We start from the raw sequence: 16,563 nt of genomic DNA on the forward strand, positions 1-16,563 counted from the left end.
TTATTTAATATTTAAATCATGCCAGCTCCAGACAAGTTGTCTGTTCTTGGATGGGCATTCTAAATTTGGACTGAAGATTTAATCTTTTTTTGATTTATATTTGAGTTTAAGTCTGTACTAATTCAGTCTTTTGGGAGGTAGTTTGGAATTAATGTTCTACATTCTCCTTCCTCAGGTGGGTGAGGTCCTGGAGGCTCTCCCATTCGCAGTGGTGAACCTGACGGTGTATCGGCAGGGCCACTACCTGACCGTTCAGGCGCTGAACTCTGTGCAGGTGACCTTCGACCTACGGAATCACGTAGTGATCCGCCTCCCCGCCTCCTACATGAACAGGACGTACGGCCTGTGTGGAAACTACAACGGTTTCCCCGGCGACGACCTCTGGCAGCCGAACACCGAGGCAGTGTCTGGAAAGTCTTGGGGCTCAGACTGCAGTGACGAATGTGGGGATAACTGCCCGCTGTGTGTGTCCCTGTTGCCCCGCTACACCTCGGACCGCCACTGCGGCCTGATAACCACCCTGTCGGGGGCCTTCGGCGCCTGCCACCCCCTGGTGGACCCCACTGGCTACTACAGCAACTGCCTGTACGACCTGTGTGTGTCCGGGGGGGAGCAGGAGCAGCTGTGTGACAGTCTGCAGGCCTACGCTACGGCCTGCAGGGAGGCAGGAGTACAGGTCGCCCCCTGGAGGAACGACACCCAGTGCAGTGAGTGCGCCCCCTGGGGTTGGGAGTCGGGGGTGGGAGAGATGGGGCCAGCCCCTGGGTTAATTACACTAACCTCCACCTAGCAGGGGCTTAAACTGCATTACAGATGATCCTCGGTGTGTCAGAAATACTTCAGCCTGTTAAGGAGGGGTGCAAGAGGATTACGCAGTAGTTGTATGTATTGATTAAGATCACAATGCAAAAAGAGAAACCTTTACAAATCTGAGACTTAAACCTCTAGTCCCCCAAAGTCCTGATCTTGGATTGGTGCAGACATACTTATTTTAGAATGGTTTGGTTTAGTCTACTGTGGTAATGGTTTAAAAGATTATGATCAAGTCTACTGATTCTCTGGTTCTGTAATGTTGGCTTGGTACCAGACCTGAAGTCGGGCATCATTGCAGTTACACAGGCAGGAGTCCACTTCAAACTTGAAATGCTAGATTATTCAATGTAGTGATGGGTGTTACAGCATAGAACGGCCATTTCTTATCTCAAATTGGAACTGCCCTTGGTTTAGTGGGCTGAAGTTTCATGACTCGGTCGAGTGTTTACGTGGCGCTGGCTGTGGTTATACTGATACTTGTGCTTATGAAACGTCTTCTAACTACTGCAGCTGTACTATAGGAAGAAGCTGAATCAGTATGTCAACTCAGCATCTGCGCCGAGTATCTCATGTTCGGATTTAGAGTGCCTGTACTTGGACTACAATTTTGCGATGCCTAAATTTGGTTGCTACAAATGTTTGACATGACCAACAATTCTGCTTGTGCACAGGAGCAACGATGTACTCTGCACTTTGTAGTCTGTGCAAACCTATGCTAGGTTCATATTTTAGGTTTATACCATACAATTATTTAAACTATGTATAATCAACATTCTTTATTTAGGCCATGCTGTATATTGGATGTTGGTCTGTTGCTGGCTTTTTAAACAAGATATCAACTGTATTGCACAAGCCTTCTGAAGTGGTCAGTCACGCAATTGGCAAATATTTTAATTGGTAACGATAAGCTGTGCTAATATGATTCAGGGTGTGCTTCCTGATAGCGATGCTTGTACTGAGTCATTCTTTTATCACTACAATATTTTTCAAATAATTGGTTTTCACTTGGTTCCATACCAGCACCTGATTCGCTTGTAAATCTTTAAAATCCTAAACATACAGTACATTTGGCAGCTTACCCAAGTGGAGTTTACAGTACCTGAGCCTTGGTGATTAGTCTCCTCTTAGCCATGATGCGGTGGCATAAAATACTGGCTAATGACTTTCTGGATGTGATCTTAGCTCCAACCAAAAGTGACAGATGCAGGCATGTAGCAGGGTGCCATACACAAATTCTTAGGTGTTTATGGAACTTATTTTGTTAACAGAAATCCCTGCCTAATTTGTTTCTCCAGCTACATCGAAAGGTGAGTCTAGTTTGTTTGGTTACGACAGACAACCAATTGTAACCAGACACTCAACTTTCGATGTGGGTACATAGTTACTGAAAACATACTCCAGCACCTGTAATGTGACACAAGCAACCAAGTCTTTCAAGAAGTGTTTTCTGAAGGGTACCAATTTGCCTGTGTTCTCCAATCAATTTGATATACATGTGAAGGGTAACACCAGCCCTAATTAAACAAGACTTTCCTTAAGGGGTATTGAAGTGGAAGGCAGATCTAAATCTGGTTTATTTCAGCAGGGCTGCCTACCCTGTTCTGGTCCTGTAGTCTCATTTCAACCCTAATTTGGCATGTCTGATTCTGAACATTGGTAGCTTGACAATCTCAGCTGTTGAATGCGCTGTGCTTTGTTGGTTAGAGTGAACTTACAGGACCATAGATCTGCAGGAAGTGGGTTGGGCAGCCCTACCCAGCAGTCTGGGTCAGTGGATGGGATTTGGCTATGGAACTTGAGGGCTCATTGTGGTCTCTGCTCCCTTAGTGTTCCAGTGTCCCCAGTTCAGCCACTACACCCCATGTGTGAACGCCTGCTCTGTAATGTGTGCTGAGGTTGGGCACCTGGTGGACTGCCCCGCTGGGTGTGTGGAGGGCTGCCAGTGTGACCCGGGCTACTACTTTGACGGCAGCGGCTGTGTGCCACCCAAGGACTGCAGCTGCTTCCTGGATGGACGGTGGTACAGGGTGAGGCCTCGAGGGCGCTGGAGAAAAAGTGGTTTGCCAGAACAGGAACTGAAGCTTGACTGTCCTGTAGCTCCTGGTTAACTCCTGTAACCTGATGTTAATGCTCTAGTTGGTAGTGGTGTCCTTAGTAACTAAGCTTAGTAGTAATTTGAGATTTCTGTTGGGGCACGCTGTTCCTCTGGTTAATCAGGATGTACTTTGATGTACATCTCAGATTTAAGGTTCATGTGCTTATGACACTTGTAGTTTTCACTGACTGCTGTCACCAGGAGGGAATGTTTTAATGCCAAAGCTTATTGCTAGTTTGAGTCTATTTCCCGATTTAAAGACATCGGAGACTCTCATCCCTGTGTTTGTCCCCTTGCCCCCTCCAGCCTGGAGAGGTAAGACTGCTGCAGAACTGTACCCTAAACTGTGCCTGTGGGCCCCCAGTGATCTGCAAACCCCACGCCTGTCCTGACTCGCAGAGCTGTGCCGTCATACACGGGGTTATGACCTGCCATTCCTCAGGTACCGGCCCACTCCAATACAGTGGGGGGTGTGTCCTAATGAGCGGAAACGCTGAAAACCAGCGGAAACGCTGAAAACCAGAAGACGCTGCAAGTGATTAATTTAGGTCTGTGACTGGCTGGAGTCCACACCTTGTTCTCAAGGCCTTAATTGGCTGCTGATTGAAAGGAAACGACAAATGACTGCAGACTCTGCAGCCCTCCAGGACTGGAGGTTGACACTCCTGCACAATGACTACAAGCAAATGCAGTGTTTGACTAGTTGCTTCTCACTTAAGACTACTTTCCCCATTTTTATATGTATGTGTTGCGATATTGTGGCACTGGCAAAAGGAATGTTCCTGAACCCAATTGCATGTGGTATGAGAAATGGGGGTAAATGAGTGATTTCTCTGTACCCCTGGATTGGGTTGCAGGCCCCTGTTCCAGCCGAGTGTGGAATAAGGTCATTGGTGGTTTTGGTTTCAGACCCGTGTGAGGGGAGGTGTAGCCCCAGTGAGAAGTGTGCTCAGTGGGCCGGGCGTCCCGTGTGTGAACCCTCTGTGCTGGACCTGTGCTGGGCCTGGGGCGACTCCCACTTCCACAGCTTCAGCGGTATGGACTTTGACTTCGACGGCACCTGCAGCTATGTACTGGCGGCCAGCAGTGGGGGCCCAGGAGGGCTGTCCCCCTTCGCCGTCACAGAGAAGAACGAGAGGCGCCACAGCGCGTGGGCTTCGTCTGTACGCTCGGTCAACGTGCGCGTGTACGGTCACATGGTGACCATGCACCACCTGGAGAAGGGCTACGTGCGGGTGAGCAGGGGCCATGGACGTCTTCAGCTTGAGTGGAACTGTCATATTGTACATGGTTTAACCCTTTCAGTCCCGAGAGTGACGCATACTTGAGCACAACCACCATAAAATCCCATGTTCCATACAGCACTCTGGACCTTACCTTCAGCCAATCAATGACTGTTATTTGGGTTGTTGAGCCCCTATTAAAACGTACTAAATTCTCAATTTTCTCAACCCTTTCACTTAACCAACGCAAAAACCATGTGGAATTTGAACCACTGTTGTGCTTGGCAATGAAATGGTTAAGTGAAAGCAGATGGCTGTGGAAGGTCTGTGCTGGCTGGCTCTGGGTGTGAGGGGTCTGGGTGTCTGGTCAGGCCTGCCAGCACTGACATTGAGCCTAATTGGTTCAGTTGTCACTGGTGGTTTCACGCTGATTTGTAGCGCCTCCCCCTCGTTGCATCTGTACTTCCCAGTCATGACTGCTCTCCTCTGGACTCATGGTGTAGCGACCTTCCTGTGGAGGTCAGAACAGCAGGGACTGACCACCTGAAGGTTGCACCTCTCCCCACCCCTACCTACCTCTAATTTTATTTGCTACACAAGCTGTTGTAGTTGGTGTGCTTGTGTACACTATTTTTTATTTTTTTTTATTGCTAGTGTTACATTAGATCAAATCTGAATAAACAAAAGCAAATTTGGCAACCAGGTTCTTGGTCTTATCCATGTGGTCGCTGCTGGGAACTCCTGAGCACTTGTCCCTAGCTATAGTTATGCACTTTGGATAAGAATCTGCCAAATGACTGTAGTAGAACAGAGTGACTTAATGTTACAAGGCCAATAGAGGTCTTCTTACATGTGACTAGCTTTATGCCACAGTTGCGATTCAGCCATCAGTTAAGTTTGTATGCAACGGGAGTTTTCACTAGCAAAGCCAGTGGATGGGCCTGGTTGTACTAACTGTAGTATTTTGTGCTGTTAACATGCCTGTTGCTTTTAAAGGGCTAAGGTCTTATCTTTCTGCCCAGGTGAATGGTCTGCTCAGCCGTCTGCCACTCAGTCTGAGGGACAGGGTAAGGGTGGAGTACTGGGGGCAGCATGCCTTCCTGCAGACTGACTTCGGGCTGCAGGTGATCTACGACTGGTCTTCTCTGGTCCTCGTGGCCCTTCACCCGATGTACCGAGGCAAGGTGTTTGGCCTGTGTGCATACCACCAGGGTTTTGAGACCAAGGGCGGCGGTGGTGGCCTCTCTGTGGTTGCGTGGGCCCTGCTGAATGCAGTGAGTGATGGAGACCGGCTGTGCTGCACCGCCTGCGCCCTGCCTGCTCCCCGCGTCACGCCAGAGCAGGAGGCGCTTAACCGCAAGGAATGCGCGGTCCTCCAGGACCCCACTGGTGCCTTCGCGCTCTGCAGCAAGACCGTGGCCTCGGACCCCTTCCTCCAAGGCTGCATGCACGACCTGTCCGCCAGCGATGGCGCCCAGGAGGTCCTGGCACAGGCCCTCAAGTCCTACTCCACCATCTGCCAGTACCATGGCTTCAGCTTCCAAAACCCAGGGGACCTGTACCATGGTGAGTTTGTTGGCATTGAGGCCAATTCTGAATTGTTGGAGACCAAAATGTTTTTAGTTTTTGAATCCTCTGTTGGTGGTCTACTGAATATTGTTGGGATGGTGGGTAAGATCTCCTGGGAGGTGTTGGTGAACTGCAGACGCAGGCCATCATAATCACTAGTAGGTGTATGCAGTCCTGTGCACTGTAGTTTCAGATTTCTGTTTATCCTTTTATCCGTGCTGCATTCTCAATCATCTGAGCACCTGCACCCCCCCTCCCAGCAGGGTTGTCTGTCAGCTTACCTTAGTATCTAGTTTTTACATTTTTATTTAAACTAAACTCAACGACTCAATTTTGTTTCCCGTCTTGGCAGATGACATCTGCGGGCCTCACGGCACATTTGCCTGGTGTGCGTTGCCATGCCGAGAGTCCTGCGACCGCTTCATCAGCCCAGTCTGCAATCGGCCGTGCTTGCGAGGCTGTGTCTGTAATGCCGGCTATGCCTACATCAACCGGACCTGCGCTCTTGTGAGCAACTGCGGCTGCGTGGATGCAGTCGGCCAGCTCCGCCAACTCAACGAGACCTTCTGGTCTCCCGAGAACTGTGAGAACCGCTGCACCTGCGACCCGTCCACCAGAACCGCCGTGTGCGTCCGGGTCCGCTGCCCCGCCGGCCATCGCTGCCGGCTTCTGGACGGGGTCCGTGGCTGTTACCCCACCGGTGTAGTCTACTGTACCCTGATGGGCGGCCTCCACTTCCGCACTTTCAACGGCCACACCTTCGACTTCCGCGATGGCTACACTTACTCACTGGCAGCGTCTGCTGCCCCCCTCCGCGCCGGCCACCTGGTCCCCTTCCAGATCTCCATCGGCAGTGCCAGCGGCAGCACAAGGCTCTTCCTCAGTCTGGACCTGAGAGTGCAGGTGTATGGGAAGGACCTAGTCATCCGCAAGGAGCATCCGCACAGGCTCACGGTACGTCCAAGCTCCTTGGTTGTGGGACTGGTTCACTGGGCCTTGATTGGTATGAGGCTCAGTACATCCAAGCTGTGTGGCTAGTTGAACCTTCATTAGTTGTGTGCTGGAACCAGGTTACTGATTAATTCATCTGAATGTAGGGAGGCTGCCTCCATGTGACATTGACATAGGATGTCCCCACTGTGACCCGTGTACTTGGCAAAGGGGAGAAGTTTCAGTTGGTCTTACTAGCTGGGATAATAGTTTATGCTAATGTGTGATATTGGTTATGTGCTGCAGAATTGGTAGAATGGCATTATTGTTAAAATGCAGTAGGGTGAATTACCCCATGGGGGCTGTTTATTTGAAAGCCTGTTTGATTGGATTTATTCCTGCTTTACAAAAAATGTAAGTCGATGGAAGATTAAGTCTCTGCCTTGAGCAGCCATTTTCTGAACTGATGGGTAATTGGTCCAATGACAGTTGATTACCATTCCATCATGATAGAGTAGCTTAAAGTCTGCAAAATATTGGTCTCCTGGCCATGCAGTGGTGTAAAACGCAATTGGCTTGGGCCCCATCCCCTTTGAGGGGTTTGATCGATTAATCCGAGTAGCTTTCTTGTATCAACAAAACTCTTCAGTTCAATATCATTGTAGAAAGAAATCCTTGGCCTCAATATGCTCTGTAGTTAATGTTTCTTTCTAGCACTACCCTTTCTCTGGCATTTAATCTTTTGGTGCAAATTTGCATTTAAGATGGTTTGTGCTTGGATAATACAAAAAAAAAAAACATTGCGGAAAGCATATACTTGGTTGTGACAACATGGAGACTGCATATCAACTTGTTACGGAATTTAATTGCCGTTAAGGGCAATTGATTGTACAGCTCTTGGCACATTTGGGGAGAAGGCACCATGCAGAGCTGCTATGCAGTGAATAACAAGTGGGAGCTCCCATTAATGACCTGTAACATGAAGTTGAAATTGCATTTGATAATTTGGGAATTGGTTTCGTCTTCCTCCCCCAGGTGGACGGGCTGTATGCACCCTTGCCTTACTCTTTGAACAAAGGCCAGATCTTGGCCTACCACTCCCCCTCATCAATCACAATCCAAACCGACTTCGGCCTGCAGGTGGCGCTGTACAGGACTGGCACAATTACTGTGGTGCTCCCTGTGTGGTACAGCTCGGTCCTGCAGGGTTTGTGTGGTAAACCTAGTGACCCCAAGGGCATGTTCATTATGAGGACTGGCCAAGTCGGGTCCCTGCAGGAGTTCACCGACAGCTGGAAGACTAAGGCGGCCGGTCGCACTCTGACCTCTGACCTGAAGCGCTGCAGCAAGGAGGAACGGGACGTGTTCAAGGACTTCCACTTCTGCCAAGTGCTGCTGGACGAACAGGGCCCGTTCAAAGAGTGCAACGGTGTCCTGGACCCTGAGCTGTTCTATGACAGCTGTCTGAAGGATACCTGCGCATATGGAGGGCACCCCACTGCATTCTGCAACTCCATCAGCGACTACGCGACTGCCTGCCAAGCTGCTAACCTCACAGTGCGGGAGTGGAGAAGAGACACCTTCTGTGGTGAGAAGAGGGGTGGGCGTCTGTATGGAGGTGTCTCACTTAAACATTGTTTAAGTATACTGTGTGCCATTATGCAGGGTACTACTCATGCTGCGGATCGTTGTCATTGTGCTAATCTGAATTACTGCACTGTCATTGATCTATACAGCACAGAGAAGGGTATCCACTCAGTGGTTTTCAAGTGTGGCCTTGTGTGGTGGAGTGGGTAGGCTTGGTGGATGAACGGGTGGGGAATGATGTTGGAGAGTGTCAGTTGAACTGGGCTGTTTTTGCTTTTCCCCCTCCCTTTAGGGGCCGACTGTCCTGCTAACAGCCACTATGAGCTGTGTGGGCCCAGTTGCCTGGATACCTGCTTTAGCTCTGTGAGCCCGGCGTCCTGCAGCAGCCTGTGTCAGGAGGGCTGCCGCTGTGACAGCGATCACGTCCTCAGCGACGGGGAGTGTGTGCCCCATGCTGCCTGCGGCTGCCTCTACAATGGGCTGTACTACCCCCTGGGCACCTTCGTCCTGGGGGACCGGTGCCAGGAGAAGTGCCTCTGTCGTGAGCGGTCGAAGATGGTGTGCTTCTCTCCTGGCTGCGGGCCCCAGGAGTCCTGTGTGGTGGAGGGCGGCATCGGCAAGTGCCTGCCGGCCAATCCCGGCACATGCCAGGTGTTGGGTGGCTTCGGGTACATCACCTTTGATGGCTATGCACTGGCGCATCGCGGAACCTGTACCTACGTTCTCGTGCAGTCCGACCCGTCTGCCCTGCCTCCCTTTAAAGTGCTCGTGAGTGTAGACAGGGTGGAGAATGGAGTGGATGACCCGCTGAAGGCTGTCGTTTTGATACTGGATGAAGATAATGTAGTGGAAATATTTCCCAGAGTCCTTTGGAAAGTCCGGGTGAGTGATTCGCTCCTTTGAGACAAGTTGCAAACGTGTACATTCGCCTACAAAGCAGCTCATTTTTGTTTAACATCTCCTTGTCCCTAAGCATGACAACTTTTCATTTCAGTTCAACAAAGAGGATTTCACCCTACCCATGATCATCAACAGTGGTGCCATAAAGGCTTACCAAGATGGCAGCAGCAGTGTCTTGGAGACTGACTTCGGGCTCCAGATCCGTTTCACCTCAACACTCTATGTCCGGGTCATCTTACCACCCAGTTACTCTGGCACCACCTCTGGCCTGTGTGGGAACTACAACGGCAAGGCCGCAGACGACCTGACGCTTCGCTCTCAGCAGGTCGCTGACGGCCCCTCTGACTTTGTCAAGAGCTGGGCAGAGGGGGCGCCGGGCCAACGCTGCACCCTGGACTGTACGGCGAACTGCGAACCTTGCAGCGATGTCTCCAACCCCGAGGCGCCCGGTGTCGAATCCTGTGACTTCCTGACCAGCACGACGGGCCCTTTCAGGCGCTGCTGCAGCACTGTGGCTGTTGAGCCTTACCGTGATGCCTGTGTCAAGGTCCGCTGTGCCACCTCCAGGAAAGCACAAGCACTGTGCCTAACGCTGGAGGCCTATGCGGTGGCCTGCCAGGCGAAGGGAGTCGAAGTGGACGCCTGGAGAGAGAGCTGCCGTAAGTAAATGCTGTGGTTTTTGCCTACAGCTTGCCTACAGCTTGAATTGACTGGTTTCAACTTTTGCTTGTTTAACTAGCTTGAGTGGTGGTTAAAACATTTCTCTACTTTCTCAGTTGCTGAATTGTGATTGTCAATTTTTGGGAGGAGACAATGTGGCACCTTTCTGTGCATTTGCAGCCTTACCCATTGGTGTTGGGCTCAATTGTTTTCAGGCATAAGGATTATAGTGGGCACTGTGTACAATCATCAGGTTTTGTTTTTTGTTTCCCCTCTCCAGGTCTTGAGTGCCCAGACCAGAGCCAGGCCAGCAGGGATGTTGATTCATGTTCTACTACCTGTCCTGAAATTCTCACTCCTGGTCTGTGTCAGAGGCACTCTGAGGGCTGCCAGTGTAATGGCGGTTTAGTTTTCAATGGTGACGCGTGTGTGCCCGTTAGCCAGTGTGGATGTGTGCATCGTGGAAGATACCTCAAGGTAACTCTGCTTCCTTTCATATGTGAAATGTGGTGTCGGTTCGGATAGAAATTGTACCATATCTGCTAGCATGACTTGCATGTCAGCCAAAAATGGTGTGCTGCTTCAGTAATTTGCACCTTCAGTCTTGTTGCACTTGGCTAAGCCTATAGCCAAATTGTATTTAAAGCAGTGTCTACTGGAGGCAATTATCTCTGTGCTCTGCTAAATTGTATGTGACTGAAGTCAGAGCCCACAAAATTCATAGGGAAGGTTCAAATTGAGGGACTGGTGGAATTGTTAAAATGGTGCTTCAACTTGGTGGAGTTTCATTAAACATTTCCCCAATGCACTCTACAGGGCTGAGTTGTCACAAGCCCAGACAACAGGGCCCACTAAATGGGATGTCAGGGATCACGTGCTCTTGTAAAATGGTCGTCGGAGACTGAAATGTTGTAAAATGGTGGCATTTGTGCCCTCCTGCAGAACAAGAAGCTTGTCTATGCGCCGGGCTGTAGTAAGAGGTGCTGGTGTGAGCTTTTGGGGGGTGCAGCCTGCGAGCCGACCGCCTGTGGCCCCGAACAGCGCTGCCTGCTGAGGGATGGGGCGTGGGGGTGCCACGGCGATGCGGGCGTCTGCCGGGTCCGGCCCGACCTGACGTTCAGAACCCTGGATGGCCTGGAGTCAAACCTGCAGCCCAACATCTCCTTCAACCTGGCCTCTCTGTGCGACCGTGAGAGTGACCGCTGGTTCCAGGTGGCCGTCTTCCAGGGTCACTGCAAGAAGGGGCTGGTCAACACACTGCACCTGTTCCTGTATGGGGCAACCATGGTGATCCGGAATGGGACCGTGTATGTAAGTATGGCTGGATGCTGTATGACCTGGCTGGGGGCCACTGTCTGCAGGTATTTGGTCCAGCTACATACACTTACTGAGCACTTTACCCCTACTTGATCACATGATTATCTAATCAGCCAATTGTGTGGCAGCTGTGCAATGCATACAGTCTTGCAGATACGGGTCAGGACCTTCAGTTAATGTTCACATCAATCATCAGAATGCAGAAAATGACTGGAATGGTTGTTGGTGGCAGACAGGGCAGTTTGAAAATCACAGGAGATTAGCAGTTTTAGATACTCATACACAACAGTCTCTAGTTTGCTGAGAATGATGTGGAAAAACGAGACATCCAATGCGCGGCAGTTCTGCAGGCAAAAGCGCTGTCAACAGGCGTCAGAAGGGCCAGACTGGTCAAAGCTGACAGGAAAGTGACCGTAATGCAAGTGACCATAAATAAACAAATACAAAAGTGCTCACTGAGTGTACAACGCTGCTTTCCTGAACCAAGCAGGTTAAATTGGTGAAACCAGGTGATGGCACATTCCTGCAGAAAAATGACTGCTGCATGGCTTTGACAGCACACGCACGCACGCACGCACGCGCGCGCGCCACCCTTTAGCTGTAGATTGTGCAGCTTAGCCTATTCATGTCCCTGTGCCTTAATCTACGTTAAGGAATGATGAACTGGTGAAATCATGTGGAAACTGGTAATTCACTGGTTTATGGTCTCTGTCCCAGTTACAATCCACTTCGGCTTTTATTGCTGCCCTCTTGAGGAGGCTAAAATATTGATTCATCTTTAGAGCACAACATCTAAAGCTCCTTTTCCTTCAGTGGGGGGTGAGGTCCCTTCCTGGGATTCATTTCCCTCAATTCCCAGTATTTTACTGTGCCAATTGAATTGCATACATGGTTAGGAGTGTAGCCCATAATTCACCCTTTGAAAACTAACTAAACTGCAGCTAGCTTGGTTTAGAATAAATTGCAGTTCAAATCCATTATCACTGACAGGGGCTTCTGTGTCACTAGCTCATCACCCTTGTAGTTTCAATATCCAATCCAACATAGATTTTTGTCCATCTCTTAAGTTCTGTAATTTTAATTCACTACTGTGATGAAGAGAACAGAGTTATTTGTGTGAATCAGTCTGTGAAATGGCAGTTTTGTAGGAAGGTTGATGCAACTCTGTAGGGGAGTTAGACTGCTGATTTTGTATGCAACTAGCCAACCCTTTTTTGCTGAGGTTTTAAATGCTTTCAATTGAAGGTTGAAGGGTCCACCTGTAACGCAATGAAAGTGTAATGAAGCGATTGTTTGCTGCTTCACAGGGTGGGAAAATGCACTTTAATTTTGATATTATGCCTTGCTGTAGCAGCTGTGAAACTTGTTGACTGCATTGGCCACCTTTCGCACTTTCAATTGGTCATTTTATTTTCAGAGGCAATTGAGTTCAACTCTACCCAAACATTCCTCAGAAAATGCAACTAGTTACTTGAACTTGAACTGCAAATGAAGTAGTTTAGAAAGTTTCCATTTCTTTAGGACAATTTGTCTTTTGTATGTATACACATTTGATAACCCCCCCCCTGTTACCATCAACATGCTACTATATGCTAAGACTGCTATGAGCAGTTTGATTTGGGTAGAAATGTTAATTCTGTTCCATCAGTTTGTTTTGGGAAAAGGTGCCATTCCAAACTGCCACCAGTTTGTCGCAAGAATGTGCGCATTCCTCAGAATGACAGAACCAGTTTCCTCCCGGTGAGATTGTGACTGTTGGCAGGTGAATGGAGACTTGGTGTCTCTCCCCCTCTCACTGCCTTCGGGGGTTTCTGTACGCCGGATCTGGGCCTGGCCGGAGGTGAGGGTCGTGGTGAGGAAGGGTTTGGAGGCCGGCTCTCAGCCAGACCTGGAGCTGGAGGCCAGCACGTCGGGGAGTGTGAGGGTGCGACTGTCGTCCGAGGACTCTGGCAAGCTCTGCGGCGCGTGCGGCAACTACGATGGTCAGGCCTGCGATGACCTCCCCGAGTCCAAGGACTGGATCATGAGCTTAAACAGCTGGTGAGCTTCATGAGGAATCACTGGTTGTGACTAGGCTCCAAGGAAGTTTTACTCCCCTTAGACAATACTCACTTGGAGTACTGTGCGGTTCTGGGCACCGTACTGGGGAAGGCTCAGAAGGCCAACCGGTTTGATTCCAGGTATAAATGATGAGTTATGAGGACTTAAGATCCTTAATCTCAAGATTATTTTAAAGTAGACTTGGGGGTAGGGGGCTTAAAGCGGTAGGTACAATAACTATTGTGATGTACAGTTGCAATGGCGGCACATGGTGTGATGTATAGATCTGTGATCAAAACGGTTAAAGCAAATGCATTAAGTTTCAAGACTTGTAACCAGACCTAAATCTCCAACAGTCCCTGCCATGATCCTAAGATCTTTTGGGTCCCAGCCAGGCTGTATTGTATTGTTTCATTACTGGCAGAATTATCCTAACTGTTCATTTGCAAAACTCTAAATTGTCCAGGGAAAGATTTGCAAATGCAGAATACAAATTTAAAATGCATTTGCAAATGCACAGAACACATTTTGCAAACCTGAATTGAGTCCATTAATGCAGAGCCTGATAAAATTGGACTGAATTGTTCTCTACATTTTGAGCATAGTTTGAGTTCTCTTCCAAACTGACCTGTACCTCACAGTTGGGCCCTGGCTCTCCTCTGCCTGTTTGGGGAAAGATTAGTACTAGTGTTGGTCATGGTAGTGTTGGTATGGCTTGGTGGGAAATTAAGGCTCTTGGTATATGTAGTCAGTATTGGGAGGATTTGTAGCTGCAGTAATGAGCTAAAGCTGCTCATTTCTGGACCTTCTAGTGGGCAAAGAATCGGTAATGATGAAGCTGCTCTGTTTCACCTTGCTGAACTTGACTAACTTTCTTCCATTCTCTCCCCTCCTGTCTAGTGGCTTTGGAGACTCTGGGCGCTTTGGAGCCGGCTCTGTGGATGTTCTTTGACCACGTGTGCCCCCGTTTGTGAATATGCTCAAACCGTGCAATAAAGGTTTTAAACCCATGCCCTGTCGTGTTGCTCATTAAAACCTTTCCCCCGTCTGAATAAATGGCGTTTGAAATCCATAGTTTGATTGGGTTTGGCCTTGTTACTTAGCATCTTATTTAATGGACGCGATCACCTAGCTGCTGTTACTTCTGAGGGTGATAAATGCCCTACTTACCAACTTCAGCAAAGGAAGAGGACCCAGGTTCTGAATGTAAAGGCCCCTTCCAGCATTTTGTTCCAGTAGCCAAAGTTTGCTAATTGGCACAATTCTTTGGCCAGGAGGTAGAACTAATTGCTGAAATCGGTTCATGGTTTGAAAACAAAAAAACATGACCTTTCTGATGCCTGGACTTTCCTCTTGTTTCATGCTCCCAGAGCAAATGTAATGGTGCCCATAGCTGTGTTGCCTTGCAGCACTATGCGCTCGCAGTCTATGCACAGCTGATCTAGGCACTTGTAAAATGTTGAACAGTTGCCTGAAACTATGGCTCCCTCCCTTTTTAGTGTGTATACAGGTTGCTGATGTTTGCCTAAACAAAATTTCCTTTTGTGGGGAATGAACTGATCAAATATTGTCATGCTTGTTTGATCATGGGTTTCCTTCCCCAAATATAACAGTGCATTTTACCTTATCGCAAGGGTAGCCCAAGCCCATGCTTATTCTGCTAACGCCTTCCTCCCTCTACATCAACAGGGCATATAATCTCCTGTTAACAATTGACAATTTGTAATGGGCCGTGAAGTTGAATTCCGGTCCACCTCATGGATGGACTAACTTGTCCGGTTTTCTGACATGGCTGAAATTCTAATTTTAGTCTTAATGCAAAAGCGGCGTGATGCATGGTGCCGTTTAAGGATCTCCTTTGGGAAGTTTTAATGACCAACATAACATGTCAAAGCGCCATTCTCCAACTACTCATTAAATAATCTGGGTCTGTAATCCGCCAGTAATCAATTTTATTCCGTCCCTTGGTTTTATGTTTTTAAACCTAAAACCATCAACTCTGCTCTAGCCTGTCCACTTGGAGGTATTAACGCATTGTATGTTCAGAGATGCTTTTCTGAATACCGCTGTTGTAATTTGTTTCTTCGCGAACTCGAGTGCTGATCTATGCACAACCGCTTCGAGTTTGCAGAGAATGGTGCAAAAAACTAAACGTCCAGCATTTCTGCCGGCAGGCGCGCGTTAATGATGGCCAAGGAAGGGCCCGCTTGAGAGGAAGGTTCCCGTAATGCAAATAACCACACCTTACAACAGTAGAGGGAAGTGTACCTTCGAGGTTTGACCCATTGCGTGTTCAAAGTAGATTAATGGGCTACGGCAGCAGAGTCTTTTATAAAAAAAAAAATTAAAAAAAAAGGAAAAAAGATGATGCCGAATGGTCATTTATTAGGGCTGGATGATTTGGGGGAAATGTAATTGCGGTTTTTCAGAACAATATTTCTATTGCGTTTTGTTTTGTTCCGTGCATGTCAAATGATTCTATAGTAGCGATCATATTGGATGCTGTGAACATATTAACTGCTCCAATAGCCTACATATTAGGTTTGCATAGCAGTTCACCCTAATTGCATAGTAATTTCACCCTATTGATTAAAGAAATTGACTTTGAAAAAACCAAAGGTTCAGAAATCATTAACCAAATCTTAACATTTTAACAATATGACGCTGCAGTTTTGCCAGCATAATGGCAAATGGGTAGTTGAGCGGACAATTTAAAGTTCCTTGAGGGGCTGCTATTCATCAGTCGGTCAGTGTCGAGTGTCGTTTTTCATTATTTTGCATCGTTGCAGTGCTGTTGGAGCGTGTTCGCTTGGTGTGGCAAAGTTTACATTAGTCTTGCCTGGCATTTGTTCAAAGTGAGTCTAAATGACGAATTATTTTGCGAATTGTAGTTTAGCAACAACTACGTTTCATTTACTGCTTTAGGAGGAACATATTTCCCATGTCCCTATTGTAAGTTCAATCAAAACCGACAGATCAGTACTAATAGCCGCAAGCTAAATATCGCCTAATACGAATGGTTATAAATCATTTTAGTTTAGTAGCACTATAAAAAAAAAATGCTAATTTAACGTTTAGAAGTCACACCCCTCAAGAGGCGCTTTGAGTCCCATCCTGCAGCCTTTGATAAGTAATCGCTTGCCCTTGCTTGTCAAACTAAGTTCATGACGTTCAGAATCGTCCTGAGGCAAACCATGAAATGTAATTGTTACGATGTTGTATATGCAGTTCACGGCACGCTATTGAGTGGTTACATTTTTACCAGCGTAAGGGAATAGCATACATATGTTCCATTTTGTATCATTCCTGTCGGTTGGGAACCCAACCTCACTTTTCGTCCAGATGGACAACTTTTATAAGCACTCCTGAAACACTATTTTACCGCAGCCTTGCAAACTGCGTCGATTTCGGTGTGAAAGATTCATCGTT

General features: G+C 48.2%; 1 protein-coding gene across 1 annotated transcript in view; it reads left to right on the forward strand.

Annotated features, from left to right (window-relative positions):
• Positions 1-14,144, forward strand: part of LOC133126673 (IgGFc-binding protein-like) — a 29,421-nt gene extending 15,277 nt beyond the window's left edge. The window contains exons 15-27 of the mRNA XM_061239014.1: positions 176-707; positions 2,641-2,840; positions 3,215-3,350; positions 3,818-4,143; positions 5,154-5,697; positions 6,053-6,654; positions 7,666-8,218; positions 8,510-9,099; positions 9,212-9,776; positions 10,058-10,254; positions 10,720-11,088; positions 12,857-13,134; positions 14,035-14,144. Of these exons, the coding sequence (XP_061094998.1) occupies positions 176-707; positions 2,641-2,840; positions 3,215-3,350; positions 3,818-4,143; positions 5,154-5,697; positions 6,053-6,654; positions 7,666-8,218; positions 8,510-9,099; positions 9,212-9,776; positions 10,058-10,254; positions 10,720-11,088; positions 12,857-13,134; positions 14,035-14,086 (4,944 nt within the window). The 3' untranslated portion in view covers positions 14,087-14,144. The remainder of the gene's footprint in view (positions 1-175; positions 708-2,640; positions 2,841-3,214; positions 3,351-3,817; positions 4,144-5,153; positions 5,698-6,052; positions 6,655-7,665; positions 8,219-8,509; positions 9,100-9,211; positions 9,777-10,057; positions 10,255-10,719; positions 11,089-12,856; positions 13,135-14,034) is intronic.
• Positions 14,145-16,563: the final 2,419 nt, after the last annotated feature.

Source organism: Conger conger, chromosome 1 (genome assembly GCF_963514075.1).
Source record: "Conger conger chromosome 1, fConCon1.1, whole genome shotgun sequence".
Classification (NCBI taxonomy): domain Eukaryota; kingdom Metazoa; phylum Chordata; class Actinopteri; order Anguilliformes; family Congridae; genus Conger; species Conger conger.